The sequence below is a fragment of the Ammospiza nelsoni genome, chromosome 1 (assembly GCF_027579445.1).
Source record: "Ammospiza nelsoni isolate bAmmNel1 chromosome 1, bAmmNel1.pri, whole genome shotgun sequence".
Lineage (NCBI taxonomy): Eukaryota > Metazoa > Chordata > Aves > Passeriformes > Passerellidae > Ammospiza > Ammospiza nelsoni.
In genome coordinates, this window is record NC_080633.1 from 131,562,959 (window position 1) to 131,580,909 (window position 17,951).

At 36.9% G+C, this 17,951-nt stretch overlaps 1 protein-coding gene across 9 annotated transcripts in view; it reads right to left on the reverse strand.

The window, feature by feature from the left end:
- MATN2 (matrilin 2) overlaps positions 1 to 17,951 on the reverse strand; it is a 69,840-nt gene that overhangs the window by 19,826 nt on the left and 32,063 nt on the right. For all 9 annotated transcript variants that reach the window (XM_059484538.1, XM_059484598.1, XM_059484573.1 and 6 more), the window contains exons 5-11: positions 17,392 to 17,514; positions 11,760 to 11,882; positions 7,684 to 7,806; positions 3,621 to 3,743; positions 1,294 to 1,416; positions 330 to 452; positions 49 to 171 (exon numbers count right to left, since the gene is read on the reverse strand). In XM_059484538.1, the coding sequence (XP_059340521.1) occupies positions 49 to 171; positions 330 to 452; positions 1,294 to 1,416; positions 3,621 to 3,743; positions 7,684 to 7,806; positions 11,760 to 11,882; positions 17,392 to 17,514 (861 nt within the window). The remainder of the gene's footprint in view (positions 1 to 48; positions 172 to 329; positions 453 to 1,293; positions 1,417 to 3,620; positions 3,744 to 7,683; positions 7,807 to 11,759; positions 11,883 to 17,391; positions 17,515 to 17,951) is intronic.

Here is a 17,951-nt window from a genome sequence, read left to right on the forward strand (position 1 = left end):
TGTACATACTGTAAATAAAATTCTGTGAGTAATTCTCAGAGTACTTACTTCTGCATGTTTTCCCATCTTCTCTCAGCAGAAAACCCTCATGACACTTGCAAACATAGGAGTCATCTTCATTAACACAAATATGCTCACAGCCATGGCTGACTGATTTGCAGATGTCCTCTCCTGGGAATGATTGATATAAATGTAGGTTTTGAATGAAAACATGTTAGAGAATATAGCTGTCGAAAGGAAGTTTGTTGCTTCTTTTCCAGTAGGAAGTAAAAAATACCCCTTTCTTTCCTTGTACATGCAAAAGTGTTCAACAAATACCAGTCACTCACTTCTGCAGGTCTTGCCATCTTCTCTCAGTTCAAATCCCTCACGACACTTGCAGACATAGGAATTGTCACCATTAACACAAATATGCTCACAGCCATGGTTGACTGATTTGCAGACATTTTTACCTGGAAATAATTTAATATATAAAAATTCTGTCAGTTAAGGGTAGTATGTTCAAAGTTAACTTGCTTTTAGTGTATCCTAACTTTTTGAGACAGGCAGAATCTGTCTCTGCACAGAATAACAAAAGAGGGTGATGTTGTGAAACAGCAGCTAAGAATAAGAAGCTTTTAATTAATCATGGTAATACCTGGACGCCTTTACTTTTTTTCTGTAAACATTTTTAACAGCAAATGTTGATATTAGATATTATGGGGATTGCAGTAAGAAAATACTGAATGCCTGTGAGTTTTTCTGAAATTTATCCATGATTCTTCTTTGATCACTTGGTGACTTATGCTATAAAAGTTGAGAAAAATTAATTTTTTCCTTGATATCTGACACTCATAACTGTGTAATATAGTCAAATTTGTAACTCAATTATGATATTTCTGTTGCAATAATCTTGATCCTATTTTGGACAAATGAACTTTCCATTAATAGTGTTGCAAGCTTCATGCTGGATAAGACTTTATAAACATTATATATTTTTGCCTTGAAATTTTAGAAGAAAATCACAGTTGTCCCAGCTCTGGATAGTTTTGGACTCACAACTGTCTAATTTCAGGGCTACTTTTAAAATGTCACTGATGTTTAGGATGTGATTCAGGTGCCTAAAAGTATGCATTCAGTACCATTTTAGGTGCCTCAGCATATTCAATATATCACCATACTGCTGGCAAATGTGACACCAAAGGGGAAATATGACCTCTAGAAATCCTTGAACATTTAGGCAGTCCAATCCTACCTTACAGATTTCTTCTGTGTGTGCAATATTAGACTCTGAGTTGCTGAATAATAACTTACGTTTACACGTTTTCCCATCGTTACGGAGCCTGTATCCTTCGAAACACTGACAAGTATAAGATCTGTCACCATTCACACACAAATGTTCACAGCCATGATCACTTAGAGCACAATGGTCAACTCCTGCAGGAACAATCAAAATTATTTAAAAATTTAACCAATTACTTTTTATCTCTAGTGTTTGCATTCCATATAAGCAAGTAAATATAAATACATTGAACTGCTTAAACAGTAATTCAGTTTCTCATCTGATTATAAAGCTTCAATAAAATGTAAGAGGCCCTAGTGAGGTCCTACTTTTCATTTTTTGCTTTAAGCAGAGTTGAGAACTCATACTTTTATGTGTTTAATGTAACTAAATGGAGTCCATATCTGGATTGGATTAAAGTGGATTAAAAAACCAAAATACTTTGGCAATGATTTTATATAAGACACTGGCAAAGACATAAAAGCTACCTTGTAAACATTCTTTAAATAGTCTCTAAATAGCCTGAAGTGAAGGTGGCAGTCCCCAGAACCCACATGTGGACCTGAACCAGTTCCTGTGGCAGCAAGAAGAAAACCTCTCAGATGTCAGTGGGATTTGGCTTGGACTATTCAGGATTTTACAAAGAATTGCAAATGACAAGTACTGTCAAATATGGTCTACTTTTCATCTCAAATTTCCCAAGTGTTTCTTCTCTGTCACATAAGGACATAGGGCTCCTGAGACTTTGCAAGCAGGACTTGCTACTGTCTATTGGCTACACACACTTATTTTTTTGTAATGAATTCTTGGAGTACAGATTTGGTTACCATTCAGGTGTTCCCATAGCTTTCTTAAGATACTTGAGTCAGTTCATATAACACTAGAATGTCCCAGATATTTTCTCACTAGGACTGGTGTATGTTAAATGCTAATCCCTTCCTTTCAACTTACCATTCAGGAAATTGCAAAGTGCCAAAACTCTGTTCACGGTACCTAAAAATGTTCATGGGGTTTCAACCTCTCATCTAGAGCTCAGGAATAGGACAAATCTTTCCTAAATATATATGAGGACAGGGGTATGAGAAGAGGAGCTATTCAAAAAAGCTCAGTTTCATTGCACTCAGCACCATTTTCATACAATCATAGAATATCCTGATTTGGGAGGGACTTGCTAGGACCAATCCAAGTCCTACTACTGGCCTTGCACAGGACAGCCCCAAAACTCACACCATCTGCCTGAGAATGTTGTCCAAATGCTTCTTGTACTCTGCTGCTGATAGGTTTCCAAGTACAGCCTGAGGAAAATAACTCAGGAATGAAAAATAATCTCATGTTACTAGGAAGGAAAATGGATTTTCCGTTTGAAGTTGATAAAACTCCATTATTTGGCTGTTTCTAAATTTTCAGTGGTACTAGAGATAAATATCTAAAAAAAATGTTTTTAGTAGACCCTATTGTTGTTACATGTACACTAATCATACTTTTGTGTTACTGTCTGCCCTTTTCTAAAGAGCTGCAGTGGCAGACAGAAGCAAAGTCTGTCAAGGTATTGGATGGGGCTAAAGAGGTTTCTATGAAGACAAACACAGGGATAAATACGAAGGCAAATTGCCTTTGCTGCTTTGTCTCTCTTCTCTCTAGATATTTTTTGTGGCTGAGGACTTGCAGTTTGACTTCTCTTGAAACTTTGTGCCTGAGAGTAAGAAAAAGGGTGAACTCTCGAGCTGCTCCAGAACTCCACAAGCTTGAAAGATAACATACCTCCAAAATCTGGAAAAAGTGGACAGAACACTCTCACCAACGAGGTCCATAAAAAGTCAAGAGGTAAAATGCACTCATATTGTTCTTTTTTTTGGCACTTTCAATACATTATTTTTCCAGTTAAGGAGGCCATTCAACTGTTTGTGAAATTGTATAAATTCTCAATGATAATTTGATTTATGAAGAGTGGAGAGCTGCTAGGACAACTGCTCACTTTTTAAGGGTTCCCATGCTAAATGTAAAGCTCAGTGTGGGGCTCTCAGTTCTCCTCCTGCCCCAGGTAAGGTGGGGCACTTTGCCTTGGGGATGCTGCTGTCCAGATGACCTGTCAGATACATTTGTCATGTGACTGAAAAACTATCCTCAAACCAGGGGATGAATATGTCTCCCAAAGCTTTTCTAAATATATGAGGACTAACAGTCATCTTGAAAAATATTCTTTCCTAAATAATTTTTCTGTTTCTGCTTTCAAATAATTACTAAAGTATTACTGAAATGCAGACAGTAAGAATAAATTGAAGGCAAGTCTTTTTCCCTGTATGAAACCAAAATCCTTTCCCAAGGGAGTTGAAGTAAAGGATGTTCTCACAAGACTCACGTGAGCAGGTTTTTAGGTCCTCATTGATGACAAATCCTTCAGAGCACTGACAGACATAGGAGTCACCTGTATTTAGGCACAGTTGCTCACAGCCATGGTTGCTTTCAACACAGTGGTCCACTCCTATTGATTTGTGTTAATGATTGAAGAAATCACATTGGTGTCTTCGATACATAAACTATGACACTGTAGTTAGTACATGATGCCTTTGCAGAGCAAGGCAAAAAGATTAGTACAGTTTTTTATTTATGCAAGTATCCCCACCTACTTGAGTAACCTGAGTTAATTAACAACACCTAAGTGAAATTATTAAAACAACCCCACTTGGCATATAGCAAACATGGTGAAATGCAGATTTCCTTTGCCAAATATCATCACAATGTGATTGAACTAACAAAAAGTGGAGAGAAGGGAGAATCCTGAAGCCCAGTCTGGTCTCACCCACAGAATCATGCTTTCCTTCTTTAAAAAGCATTCTGTTCACCCTTAAATTTTCACAGCAAATATGAGTATTAGCAATTTTTGAAATAGAAATTATGGCTTTCAGATGGTTTCATAAAGATTAAATTCTTTTTTCAACAGGAAATCACCAATTTAAAACTTTAACTGGCCAACAGGTTCAAGCAGTTAAAGCCTCATGGGAGACAGAAATTATGAGTGTGAGAGTGTCTTAACATGTTCCATTTCTTTGATTTTCCTATTCCTATTCCAAGTAACATAAAATGGAATATATCTTTTAAGTCTTGTATGCAACTAGTTGTGTGAAAGACAAAAGGTGGGGGAAGGGAGAGAGGTGTGAACTGGGTTTGAGAAATATATTTCCTCACAGTGGACAGCAAAGCTGTAGGGTGAAATACATGCACTTGCAGATGTACTATACAATTTGCTGTCTCTGTGAGTATAGAAAAAGCACATTTTAGGAAAAAAGCTTTGAACTTCCTCATAGTGTTTTAGTGGTGGTTTGTTAATGGCTAGTTTTAGTTATATAGGCCCAAATCACTTTAGCTTAAATTGATCAAAAGTAGTGGAGTTCCCTCAGACACACACACATAGTCTCGCATGTCTCCTCTGCAAATCATTTACAGATGTGAACAGACATGTCTGCAGCAATTTGTTTACATTTAAAAAAATCTGTACTTAACAATAAATCACTTATTTTAAATATTTCTGTTTATTGGTTTGTTTAACTAAGCAACGAGTTTGCAGTAATTGGTCCAGATTTGCCATTATACACAGAGAGACAATGTAGGCTTGAACAAATGAAGCTGAGGTGTCAGTTTTTACCAGCTAAAGCAAGTTCCAGCTGGAACCTCCTCTTTTTTCCAAGAGTTCACATCATCATGAAGAGGCTTGTGTAACTTCTCAGAGCACACAAAAAATGTGGAAACAAAAAAAAGGAAATACCCATATTCTCTGTGAAAAATTACATCTGTTTGGCTCCATCTTTTCAATACAAACACCCACATCAATATGAATTTTTAACATTTAAATATTTGGGGCTCTCATGCAGAATTTTGTAACACACTCTTTCGAAGAGTGCAGTAATCACAAGGTGCTAATTACTGGGCTTTGGAAATCATTATAACTGTAAATGTTGTAATCATATGTGCTTTATTACATGTGTAAAAAAATGCAAGCAGGGGAAAGGATGAGGAAAGCTCACTGTTTTGACAAACAAGGAATGTCTTGGAATATATTAATTTTTAGAAATTCAACTTGAGCTAATCAAAAACTAAAATAGTCAAAAAATTGCAACTCATCCAGGTTACCCTAAATATGCTTTTACCACAGTTTCTTTAAAAATTATTATTCCCTGTCCTACCAAGTGTTTTAAAAACTTCAGTGACTGAGCATTTCTTTGGAAAAGTAGGCTGTAACTACATCAGGGAAAAATGCTGCCAATGCTGTAGGTGATATGCAAAATGGTTCTCTGCAATAAAACTATCTTCTAAAACTGGGTGATGCCAAGTGGGCAGTGGTGTTGGGTTTCTCTGGGAAACACCAATCCTTCATTTAGCAACATTCTTCTGAAAAAGGACACCTCATGGAACGGATCACTGAAGCTGCAAACACAGAGAAGGGATGGGCCTCTTCACATCCCCACATCCCAGCATGCAGCAGCAGGAGGTGTGCAGGTTACACAGCCCATAGCAATGATATGGATGTTCAGCAGCAAGCATTGCCTTTGTGCTACACAGCACCTTTGAGTGAAAGGCTGAACACATTTCCCCAGTTATTTGAATTGGAGAAAATGATGCTTTAGTTCTCTGTTGGATCAGGGATCTCGCCATAGCATTACTTCACTAGGCCTGGCTTCTGGTGGACTTTGCAGTAAGGTTTGCATGACTCAGAAGCATCTCAAAAGGGACCCAGGAGTGTTTTCTCACTGTTCACACCTCTCCCTTGCAGCAAACTATCCACTGCAGTTCATGAGACACACTCATTGCTGCACGTATCACCATGGTGTTCTTGGGTGTATCTGGGATACATTTGCACACAAACAACTATTCCATGTTAACACATTCGTGTTCACAGCCATGCTGACTTAAAGCACAGATGTTTATTTCTGTGGAGAGAAAAATTGGAGCCAGCCATAGCGGCTTCTAAAGTAAAATGGCTTAGAAAAACTCTCTTTTCTCAAACAATACTGGTTTCTGTGCTTTGGACACCTACTAAAGCTGACAGTGAGATGAGGACCTGAGAGCAGACTGCAAACACTCAGCTATGTAAGGCTTCACTCTGACCCCCACAGATCTCCTCCTGTAGTCATCAGAAGTCACACATGGTGGTGAAGGAGGAATGCCTGGTGCTTGTCACCACTCACCTACTGTCCCTGACTTCTGAAAAGTGCATATGTGCAAACATTCTGCTTTACTTCACAAGCTTAGCTAACATGACCCTTGTTACAACAAGATTTGGAATAGGAGCCCAATCCTGGAAACATCACCAGATTTGCAGCCAAATCCAAAGACCCATAAGGAAAAATACCCCAAATGGGAATTACAATTTGCATTTAATTTGCAATTACATCCTTGGCAATAAATATTTTATACGATGCTGTTCTTTTGCTCTATTGGCTCTATTTGCTCTACCAAGGCTATTGAATCTATAAAAACCTGAATGTATTAACATACCACATAGATAATAAAAAGCAGAATAGCATGGATTACTGCAAAAGCAGCACTGTGTAGCCAAAAACGCTTTGTGAGAATGTATCTTTAAGACTAAACAAAACTACAGTTTCAAAACCAGATACATTTTATGAGTGCCTAGAAATAGAATTAGATCGCTCCAAACAAGTTTATTATTCATAAAATATCCTTAGTACCATTTTCTCCCCCCAACAACTGAGTCACGAGATCAGCTATTTCATTTTGCTGAATATATTCTCTCTAAACTTTAATACATCACAGTAAAAATCTGCTGTGATTCCAGGCCTCCAGTCAAAAAGAGCTGTAACACTAAGTCATTCTAAAGTAAAAGAGCTGTAACACTAAGTCATTCTAAAGTAAAAGAGCTGTAACACTAAGTCATTCTAAAGTAAATGGCACGTGTGACTGGTTTATAACGCTAACATTGCTCATGCTGTTTTTACAATTTTTTTAGGAAACTGTAAAGTTTCCTGGGTGACTCTAAGATTATTTTGATAGCTGTGTTGTCTGTTCAATAAATTTCCAAGCTGATGAAATGTATATGTCCTTGGCTAAACCAACTGGGTAAAACAAGGTGATTTTTTTTTAATTTCAAAGCTATTAATGTCTTTACAAGCCAAGGCCAGAAAGTTTCAAATAAGTAATGAACTTTAAGTAATTTTGTTTCCTACACTAATCCTCAGGTTTTCATAAAAGTCTTCAAAAATGTCTAATATACAAAGTAATCTACAAAACAGAGAAATGTATACATTCCCAACATGATTAATTCAGTTAAAGTTCAAGTTTATAAAGAAACATTTGTTTCAACCTTAATTATAGAGAAAACTTCCCTCTTTTCAGAAGGGAAACAATTCACTCAGGTTCAAGAAATAAAAGCAGATGAACTTTATTATGTCCAAAGAATTACTCACTTTTGCATGTTTTCTTATCTGGATTAAGTCTAAACCCTTCTTGGCATTGACAAAAATAGGAATCATCTGTATTAACACATTCCTGTTCGCAACCATGGTCCTGAAGAGAGCAATAGTCTGGTTCTAAACAACAAAAACATTAGTGCCAGTGAGTAATACAATTTCTTGGAAATAAACTAGGTAAAATGAGTTATTTTGTTTTCTTTTGCCTTATTTTTTCCCTTAGGCACCATTTTGGTGTTTTACCATATTGTTTCAAACCATGAAAATAAAATGCTTCATTTTTTCCAAATATCTGCTATACTGATGTACATCTGACATATACTACAAAGAATTATTGCAGAACATAAATAGTTCATGCAGTAGAGAAGTTAGAATCTTAAATGTTTCCTAACATTTTGCAGCTAAGCCTTATACATTTGCTCATCAAAATTGCCTCTACTCACTCAGAGCATGTTAGACATGATGTGTAACAAACACACAAACATGCTTTTGAATGCTGTTTATTAGATCATAGCAGGACAAACAAGTCATCAGGACTGTGGAAGTTTTTAACAGATATGAGTGCTTGCTTCACAATTCTTCCACTTGAAATGCCCATGGAAGAGAAGATGAGCAGTCTAGAAACAGCTACCACTTGTGGATAAAGTAACTTAGAAAGGACAGCAATTGTGCACTAAGCACTGAGATATTTCCCCTATAGAGTTTAACATTATTGATGAAGTCAATGAACATTCACTTAGATGCAGAGTCTGCCCATCACTTAGTTTTGTGTCAGTGTAGTTAATTTACATTAGTGAAAAATGCTCCTAACCCCTTTCACTGCCAAAAGTAGATAAACAAGTCACAAATTACATAAATCACACTTCAAAAACCGTCCAGGCACTTTTGAACACCTCATTATATAACCTGAAAACTCAGGGGGTTTTATTATTCCCAGAAGTTAACTAATTATTATTCCCAGAGGTGATTTGCTTTCAGAGGCGTGGACAGTTCTTTCTTTGGATTTGTGGAAGGTTAATGGAATTGAGTGTTTATATATGATGAAAGCCCTTTGTGATAATAAACCACCTATATTTTCAGAATAAATGAAGTGGAATGTGACTTCCTAAGAAAACTCAGAAGGACTATAATTTCTGTACAATCACTCTGTATATTAATCAACATTGATAACATTAATTAACATTTCTTTTACCAAAGCTTTTTCTGACAGCATATGCACATACATTTATACATAACATGGAGATATCTGTTCACTAAAATGAAAATTAGAAAATATATTTTTGTTTAAGAGGGCACTGAAGAGACAGAACCCACAAAGCCTTGTGTGTGCACCAGAGGAATGCAGTTCTATGCCTTCTGGACCTAAGCAGTGTTGTGGTGCATTTACCTGCTCAAATCCTTGCTCACTCAAGGAGAGACTTTTCCTGGATAACTGATTCTTAAGGTGACCACAAGGGCTGAAGAATATGTATTATCTTTGTTGAAACCTTGAGGCTATTCTGTTTGGGATACTAAAAACACTCTTCTAGTATGTTTATCAACACAGCCCAGGTTAAGGATATTAACAGAGCCTTGCCCAGCTACAAATTATGTGAACCCAGAACTGAAACAGGTCTTTTGTAAAGAACAGTTGAGGCTCAGCAGCAGCCAGTACAAGCAGAAGCTGCCATCTGTCCTCTTGAGGGGAGCAGCAAGAGTGGCAGGAGTCTCCTTAATAGTGGCTTTAATGTCCTCCACCTGCCTCACTGATAAACCAAACTTGCTGTGCCCTTCCAGCAATAGAGCACTCTGATGGTGCTGGCAAGGTTGGCTTCATGAGCACTGCTCCTTGTGTCTCATTCTAAGAACTTTGGAATAGCTCCCAGAGAAAACATTTGTTAGATATGCATGACCATACTGACAACACTTATATTTCCATGCATTTCTTTGTAGCCATGAGCATAAAGGCTTACTTTCTGTTTTTGAAAGGGAAGTCAGGCTTGTGAGACAATCACGAGATCTCAGGAGTGGGCGCCTCAGGCCTGCTTGCTGATGCAGAGAACTGCTCTGGCATGTGTGAGTCTTGACTAGTTGGCCATGCTCCCTGAGACTCAGTACATAAGCCAAACATGTAGAAATTTATGTTAAATTTTTAAAGTCACAAACATTTTAAATCCAGTGATCTGTAGTTTGTTGGCATTGTTTATGCAGACTCAAACTCAGTGTGATTTATAACATATGGGAACTAGGGGACACTTTTGCTCTGAAGAGCTCTCGTGCTGTCTTGACTTTTGCAGCATTAAGAGCTACACAGTTCTTTCATTCATGCTTTAGTTTATCCACAAAGCTCAGAGGATATCAAGTGTAAGGAATAGTGGCTTAGTAAGTCTTATTTGTGCTTATTTATGCCTAATATACTGTCTCAAGCAACAGATAAAGGATAGAGACAGGTCAAGCCTGAAATACTAGTCTCCCAGAATACTCCCTCAGATGTCAACATGCTGTGAATCATCAATTTAAATATGTTAAAATAATGCATACAGTTAGGCCATAAACTAAAAATCAGTCAAGGAATATGAAATGTTTATGCAGTTTTAAGGACTTTCTTTGGTTCAAACTGGAGGAGAAAACACTGCTCAAAATCCAAATTCTTAAAACAAAGAAATTAACAAAAACTTGTGCTTGGGCAACTAAAATAAGATTTCAGATAGGTATGGATGTGGAAGTATAATTAGCCAGCCCTTAGCTGATAGATACTTGACAAATGGGAATGTTAATACAATCTACAAATGATGTTAACCACTACAAATACTCTGGCCCTTGGGAAGCAGAAATTTCATCTTCCCTGACTCTGACCATCTAAAAATTATGTGTCCAATCTGGCAAGTCATCGAGACCCCCTGTATATTCAAGGAAAATACAGGCACTTCCATAAATTTGTGTCAGAACTGGAAGGGTTCACCTTTGAGAAGTGTATGTCTCTTTGCCTTGATGGTAAGAACACATATACAGACTGGATTACATGTTTTCTCCCTAAATGTTAAATTTAAATGGAATAGATATCAACCATAATACACAATATAAATACAACCTATGGGCTAACCAAATCTCTCATCAGAAGGATTGAAATGCCCCTCACACAGAAATGCAGTTGTATACTGATGCATTTTTTCAGAAATAATGTTTGAACATGTTATTCAATAATATGGGCTAAATTCATCACTGGCAGCAGCAATAGTCTAAAACTAATGGAGCTTTCCTGCATACAGGCACAATAGTAATATTTCTTTATCAAAGCCCACATTTATGAAGAAAGGTAACCAGGAAGGTACATTAAGGTTTTCCCTTGACATTTCCTTAAAAGGGAGTTATGAACATTAAACACTGTGGAGGTTTTAGCTTTGTTTCCCTATTATGGGAGGCTTGGCAAGAATATTTTCTGGTCTGTCAGATCTCCTCCACTTCATGTCCACTCTTCATTCCAGTAATTTTTAAATCTTTTTAGCCTGGTATGGAATTTGACAAACAACAAACAAGCAAAGCCATGAAGTTATTGTAAGCTGGTGGAAACACGGAAGCCTGGTAGAAGATACTGATACTGACAGAGCTTTGCCACACCATCAGAGAACTCACTCTGGAGAAAAATCCACAGAAAACCAGACTGCAATGTTTCTTCTGATTGGGAAACTACTGATTATTTTAGATCATCTTACAAAGCAAACTGATTATAAATTGTTTTGCACAGACTTGTTTGTTTACCCAGATGGGGAGATTATATTCTAACAAAAAAAAAAAAAAATAGAATAATCAAAGAGAAATCCAAGGCAAAGCTTTTCAACAGCTTTGCTGTTGAAAAAGAGCTGGGTTTCATGTTAAGTTTTCTGTTCATAAGAGGGACCTTTACCCTTAGGCCCTCCCCTCAAAACAACTTGCTTTGCTTTCAAGACCTTTGGCTTCCAGGGCACTCCAACCTAATGCATTTCTATACCTGATGCATTAGTCAGCATTCTCAGGACAAGTGGGAGGACTACTGCTGGCAGCTGGAAGACAGAAAAAGTATAAACTGTTCATAATTAAACTTTATCACAACTTACTTCCACAAGTTCTTTTGTCTGGATTTAAAATGAACCCTGGGTGGCATTTACAGTAATAGGAGTCCTTGGTGTTAACACATTCGTGTTGGCAACCATGGTTATCCAAAGCACAGTAGTCCACAACTGAAAAAGAACAAGATGAACGTGCAATTAGGAAAAAAACCCAGAACTGTTATGCATGGATATTATGGTTCTAGAGACACACAGTAGCTATAAAAAAAGGAAAAGCTGATGTAATTGCTGTCTTGAAAAGCTTGTCTGCAAAAAGTAGTGCCCTCACAACAGTTGGTAAATCAGATTTTAAATGAATTATTTAAATGAATAATTTCTCAACTTTGAACATTTATCAACTCTCAGACTGTCAGGAGCTTTCTCAACATGTTTTCTCAGATCTGGAAACCATGCATCAGCGAGCATCTCTGTCCAATGTTCACACTGCAGTCCAGGGCATAGAAAAGTTTGTTTGATTTAGTCTTCTGTCTCTGAAGTCCCAGTCCTGGAATTGCTCTACTTTTCCTTAGTTCCCTCCCAGCTGTGTTAATTCTCAAGAGCTGGTTCTGTAGCCTGAGTTTATAGGAAAATCTTGGCATTATCTTCTACACTGAAAACTGTCACAGTACATTCATTTCTTCTAATGTGCTCCACATTCATTCTGTGCGAAGCAGCTACAACTGCAAAGCCTGAGAGTTTCAGGCTGATATTCTCCATGGATATTCTGCTTATATAATGCAGGGGACAAAAAAAGTCACAGGCAGTCCTGTCATCTATTTCATAACTCTGGTCATTTATTACACAAGTTGATTTAAAGTTGCTAAAGAAATAAAAGGATTTTAAATATTTCTTTGTAGGTTAAGCTTCGTCTTCACAACAAAAGTCTTAGAAGAAATTAAAGATAAGTCACAAAACTGGTGCTCTATCTACAAAGAGCTGCCAGACCTACATTAAGAAAGTATACCTGATTCTTTCTGCAGAAGACAGTCATGTACTTAGCTTCATACCAAGACAGGTTCCTCTTTGCCAACTAAGTAAAATTTTTCACTGTTTTATACTGCTGAGGCTCACAAATTTTTTTAAGAGGCAGTAATTTGTTTTAATGCAATCAATTTTTTCTTCAATTGCCCCACCTATGTAAATCATGCACACTCAGGTGTGCTACTATATTTAGTCAAGATCATCTAGTCAGGAAAGCAGATAACCTATTCAGCTACTTTGAAAGAGTTTCTTTTAACCCTTCAGAATAGTTCTGTTGAATCAAGTCAAATTACTTTCTGGATACCATGTGATACCATTTTCCTGGCAGGAACCTTCCTGTTTCCAGAATCGATTCATATTAAAACTTATTTACTGAATATGTATTTCAGGGATATAATGTGCCATACAATTAACTTTCCTCTTAAATTAATTCCAATGTGCACATTTTCAAGTGTTTAAAAGGCACATTAAGAAATAAGTAGGCCAAAGAATACATGCAATTTAGCATCATACCTAGGAAATAGCCCATATGGATGTCTTTGTAAAGTTACCTCTTCCTCTGCATTGAACCTTAACAAAATTAATTTCTATTGCAATATCTACAACTGCCCAACTAATGATTATAAGAGTGAAAATAGAATATTCAGTTGTAAGAGAGACACAATGACCATTTAGTTCAACTGTTTGACCAGTTCAGAGTTGACTTTGCCCAAATGCCTCTCACACACTGACAGGTTTGGAGCATCCACATTCCTACAGCATTCCTCCTGTAGGAAGCTTGTTCCAGTGTTTGACCATCTTCTTGCTAAAGAAATGCTTCTTAATGTCCAGTCTAAACTTCCCCTGGCACAGCTTTGAACCATTCCCACGTCTCTGGGAGAAGAGCATATTTTACGCTAAGTCATGAGATATACATGAGATGTGAAAACCTAAGATTTCACTGTTCTGAATTTTCTCTCATGTCTATTTCAATAAGAAATTTTTTCTAGATGATTTATTAGTGTCGTTTTTAGTGAGCAAACTATTAATTCAGTTGTCATCTCTGCATATTTGTTCCACCCTGTTTTTCTCACTTGGCATTAGTAAGTGATGAAAACCATCTTTGACTTCCAGTTAGCAGTTCTGCACTCTGGGTGCTTACATTGCCCTCTATGAACCATGGACTGCATGGGTCACCTTTCTCATAAGGGGTTGTTTTAGCCCTATGATGTTTATAGAGGTTATTCAGGTGCGGGATGATGAAGGAAGTTAAAGAGAAGGGTAGGAGGAAAAGGTGTAGGGCAAGTAAAGGCATAAGGAGGATGAAAAAGAATATGAGGGAAGAACAAAACACACTCAGGGAAGACTCGTAAGAACCTAAGAAGCAGCCAAAAAAATCCAGTAGTGCCAGCAGCCAAGCCGCTGCCAAGAAAAAGGGATCCAAGGGCAGCAAGAGGGATACAGTCTAACTAACACTAGTGCCAGGAAAGAGAGGACAGCATGTCCAGCAACACCAAGGTGGAGAGACTGAGTGTCCAGCAGCCTAATGGAGAAAGGGTAGCTCATTACCAGCAAACAACAGCTGACAGGACTTTGTCCATGTGAAAAACAGATCAAAAAAGGCAAATCTGCCAGCTAGATTTACCGCTGAGCAGACAGTTCCAAGTTTTGTTTATCCTACAAATTCCTTCATAAACTGCATTGGAAACTCTCAGATTGGTTGGTTGTTCAGTGGTCAGCTTGAATGGATACTTGTGAGTTCTGGCTGTGAGATTTCATGTAATTATTGCCATTCAGGTAACTGGCTGGCACATGTCAATAAAGCAATTAATATCACCACTGATCCTTAAATTAACCCATCAGAAAAAATTAATAAACATGCCCATGAAATGAAGTTTCGGTACTTTCTAATTTGCTTTTGCTGGAGTTAAAACTTTGCAAATCACAGAGATCTTAGATGGAAACCTTTGACTCTTTCCAAGAATATCACAATGCATATTTCCTACTGAAATTCTCTTTTCATTCTCTGGAAGGGGAGGAGTGACTAACCTTAATGAAGTCACTGATTTTTGCAAAATTGTTGTTATTCTCAGTGATCTCTAGTATATGTGTGCATCAAGATCTTTATTCAGATCCTGCTCATTTGATAACACATACTTGACAGAAAGGAAGGATTAACTAGCTTAGGAGTAATGAAAACTGAGAGTTATCACTACTGATTCAGTACTACACATAGTCTCCCTTAAAAAATTTTCCAGCAAGGATGATTATTCATTGGTGATCACATCTGCAGAAGCTGTACATTCTTAGTATTAGCATATTTCTCAAAAATCTCAAATTGTTCAAACCTGAAAAGTCAAATTTTAAAGGCTGACAATAGGATTTGCAGACAAATTAGCATCAAATTCCTAAATTACCCAATCTTTTCCTGTTCAAGAAATGTAGAGAAACTAAGTTCTGCATAGACCAAATATAATTAATATACATTTAACCATTCTTGTACATCAGCAACAAATTTAAAAGTTAAGTGCCAAATATGCAACTGAAAAAGAAAAATAAAAAATAGAAATGTTAATAATGTGCTTTAAAATTCCACTTAATACTGCTAATTATTGCAGTGGTATGAATAGCATGTACTCATGTTTTGTTACTAAAAGGTACAAATTAATAGAAATCACGTGGAGAAGAAAAACTCCTGTAAAGGACAAGACAGTGAACCCATGCATGCTCTATTTTGAAAATAATAGAAGACAGAATATGAAATCTTTAAATGTCAACAATAGTGCTCATAATAAATGTGTATCTCTTCAAGCCAAAGAGAGTCAGTGAGGAGGTAAGAAAAAAAACGTCAAAGATGTATCATGCCTCCAAACAGCAATTGCCCCAGACATTGCAGATAAGTTATTAACAGACAAAAGTCCCAAACATCAATGCAAGAAATTCAATAAGTGGCATAGAAATATTATGAAGTTTTAAATAACAAAAATAGATTTCGCATTTATTACAAAATTAATATTAGACTTGACATACAAAGAATTTCACCACAATGAAAGCTCTGCTTTCCTGGAAAGAATATCTTGGGCTGTCAAGGAACTTCAGCTTAATAGAAAATAGTAACAACAGCTGATGACACTAAGCATGAATATTTTGGATTAGAATACCTGGTAGGAAAGAATCAGGGATGAAAGCAGTTACCAGAGGTCACGGATTTCCTGTCTCAGGATATAGTCAAATAAATAGCAGAGAAGTATATCCTTTATTCTAACACAAGTAAGTCAAGAGAGTCAGCTAAGGTTATTAGGTGAATGTTAGATATAGAAATCTGGGCCAGAACATAAAAACTTACCTAAATAACCAGTATTATCTGCATTTTCAAAACAATTTGGTTTCAAAAACCAGGTTCTTAAAATGGTATATGAGTGGCCAAATTATGCTGGAGACAAATTATATTGAGACCTTCAAATACTCCTATACTGAAATCATGAAGCCAACAAGTAAAGGAAACATTTCTGAAGAGTAAGCACAGAGTGAATATTCTTCAAAACCTCATGTTATCCCAGGCCTAAAAAACCTCAAAACCTTTTTTGTGTGTCTTGCATGAAGCTACATGAAGAAAGTTCCATAAATTGTCACCTATTTTGCATTTCAAAACTGGGCTATCCTGGAAGCCAATAGCTTTTTGAAGGTAATAAGAGGAAGATATGCTAGAGCTGTCTTAAAATGACAAGAAAGAGTAGGCTGTTGGACAAAAGCATTGTGGCAGCCTGTGGCAGAATTGAGGCCAAGGACTGACTTGGATTCATTTCCATGGCACTTCAATTTGTGTTTGAAATTAAGCATGCATCTAAGTGCTTGCCTGAAGAGAATACCTAACAAATAATGTAATTTTGTATCCAGATCTCACTAGGGCTTTTTGCAGTGGAAACAGAAGACAGAAGACAGTATTTTCTCAGAATGGAGCACGGAATGAAAAGTTTACAAGAATAGGTACATAGACTTGTAAAAGAAATTGTAATAGAAGCATTTACCACATATGAACAGAGAAGAAGACGAGATATTTACAGAGTAATACAGAGGGGAGTGTGTTTTGTGTTAAAGAGTTATTGTACCATATTTCCACACTCTCTCTTTTGAGCTGTTATTCTTGGAAGTTATATTTATTTCTGTATTGCCTGCAGTGAAAATTAAAGGAACATAGTGGATGGTTTCCTAAAGTAGTTAAACCGTCCTAGAAGTCAACCTTTCCAAAAAGGAGTTGAAATGTCTCCTCACATCACCATAAAATCAAGTGAAAAAACATCAAAAAATTGTCCTCTTTTAAAGTTTTTCTGTGCATAACTTCTGTCTGAAGAGCAGCTACCGAGATTGTCCGCCTTTGTTTTTTAATGGCCACATATATCATGCCAGTACATTGCTGGCCACCTACATGGATCTTGAATAAAACATCGGGTGTGTTGTCAAAATGGAAAATTACTTTCTGTGTGAAATTGGTTGGAACAATTTTCCCAAGACACCATTCATTATCAGTAAAGGCCTACAAACATGTAAATTTTGTGTGCTTTCTCACTACCACTCATACAGGAGAACATATTTGTCTATAGCTAAAGTGGATACTCTTTTATATTGAGTTTTGCTTTGGTTTTGTCAAGAGATAAATGTGAATTGCTGAATCCATACTCACCAACACAGCTCTTCCCATCTGCATCAAGCTCATACCCTTCATAGCACTGACAGACATAGGACCCAGGTGTGTTCACACAAATCTGCTCACAGGCATGTTTCTCCACAGCACAAAGGTCCTGAGCTACAACACATAATTGCATGAGTATGACATTCTTTAACCTTCTACAATGCACAGATAGACCATGGATCAAAATAAATTTCAGGAAGCTATGGGCAGCTCTTTAGAGATGAGCTCATTTTAACACAGATCATGCCAATATTCTGTCAAACAGTGAAAGACAATAAGATCAGTCACTCAAAGCTGAAGCACTCATTTCTTCAGTTGATGGCAAAGACTATTAATGGACCAATGGTGTCTAGTAGAGTTTCTTGAGGTATGTTTCCCTAAAATGTTCAAAGTGCATTTTTCAGGGATTTTTTTTTTAAAGAAAAGTAATTGTGTTTATTTATGTATTTTTGGGGCTTTATTTTGCATAACCAGATAAATGATGATGAGGTTGGAAAGGGAAAGAAAAGGAAAACACAACAGCAAAAAACTCGGGCATATTTAATTTCTGG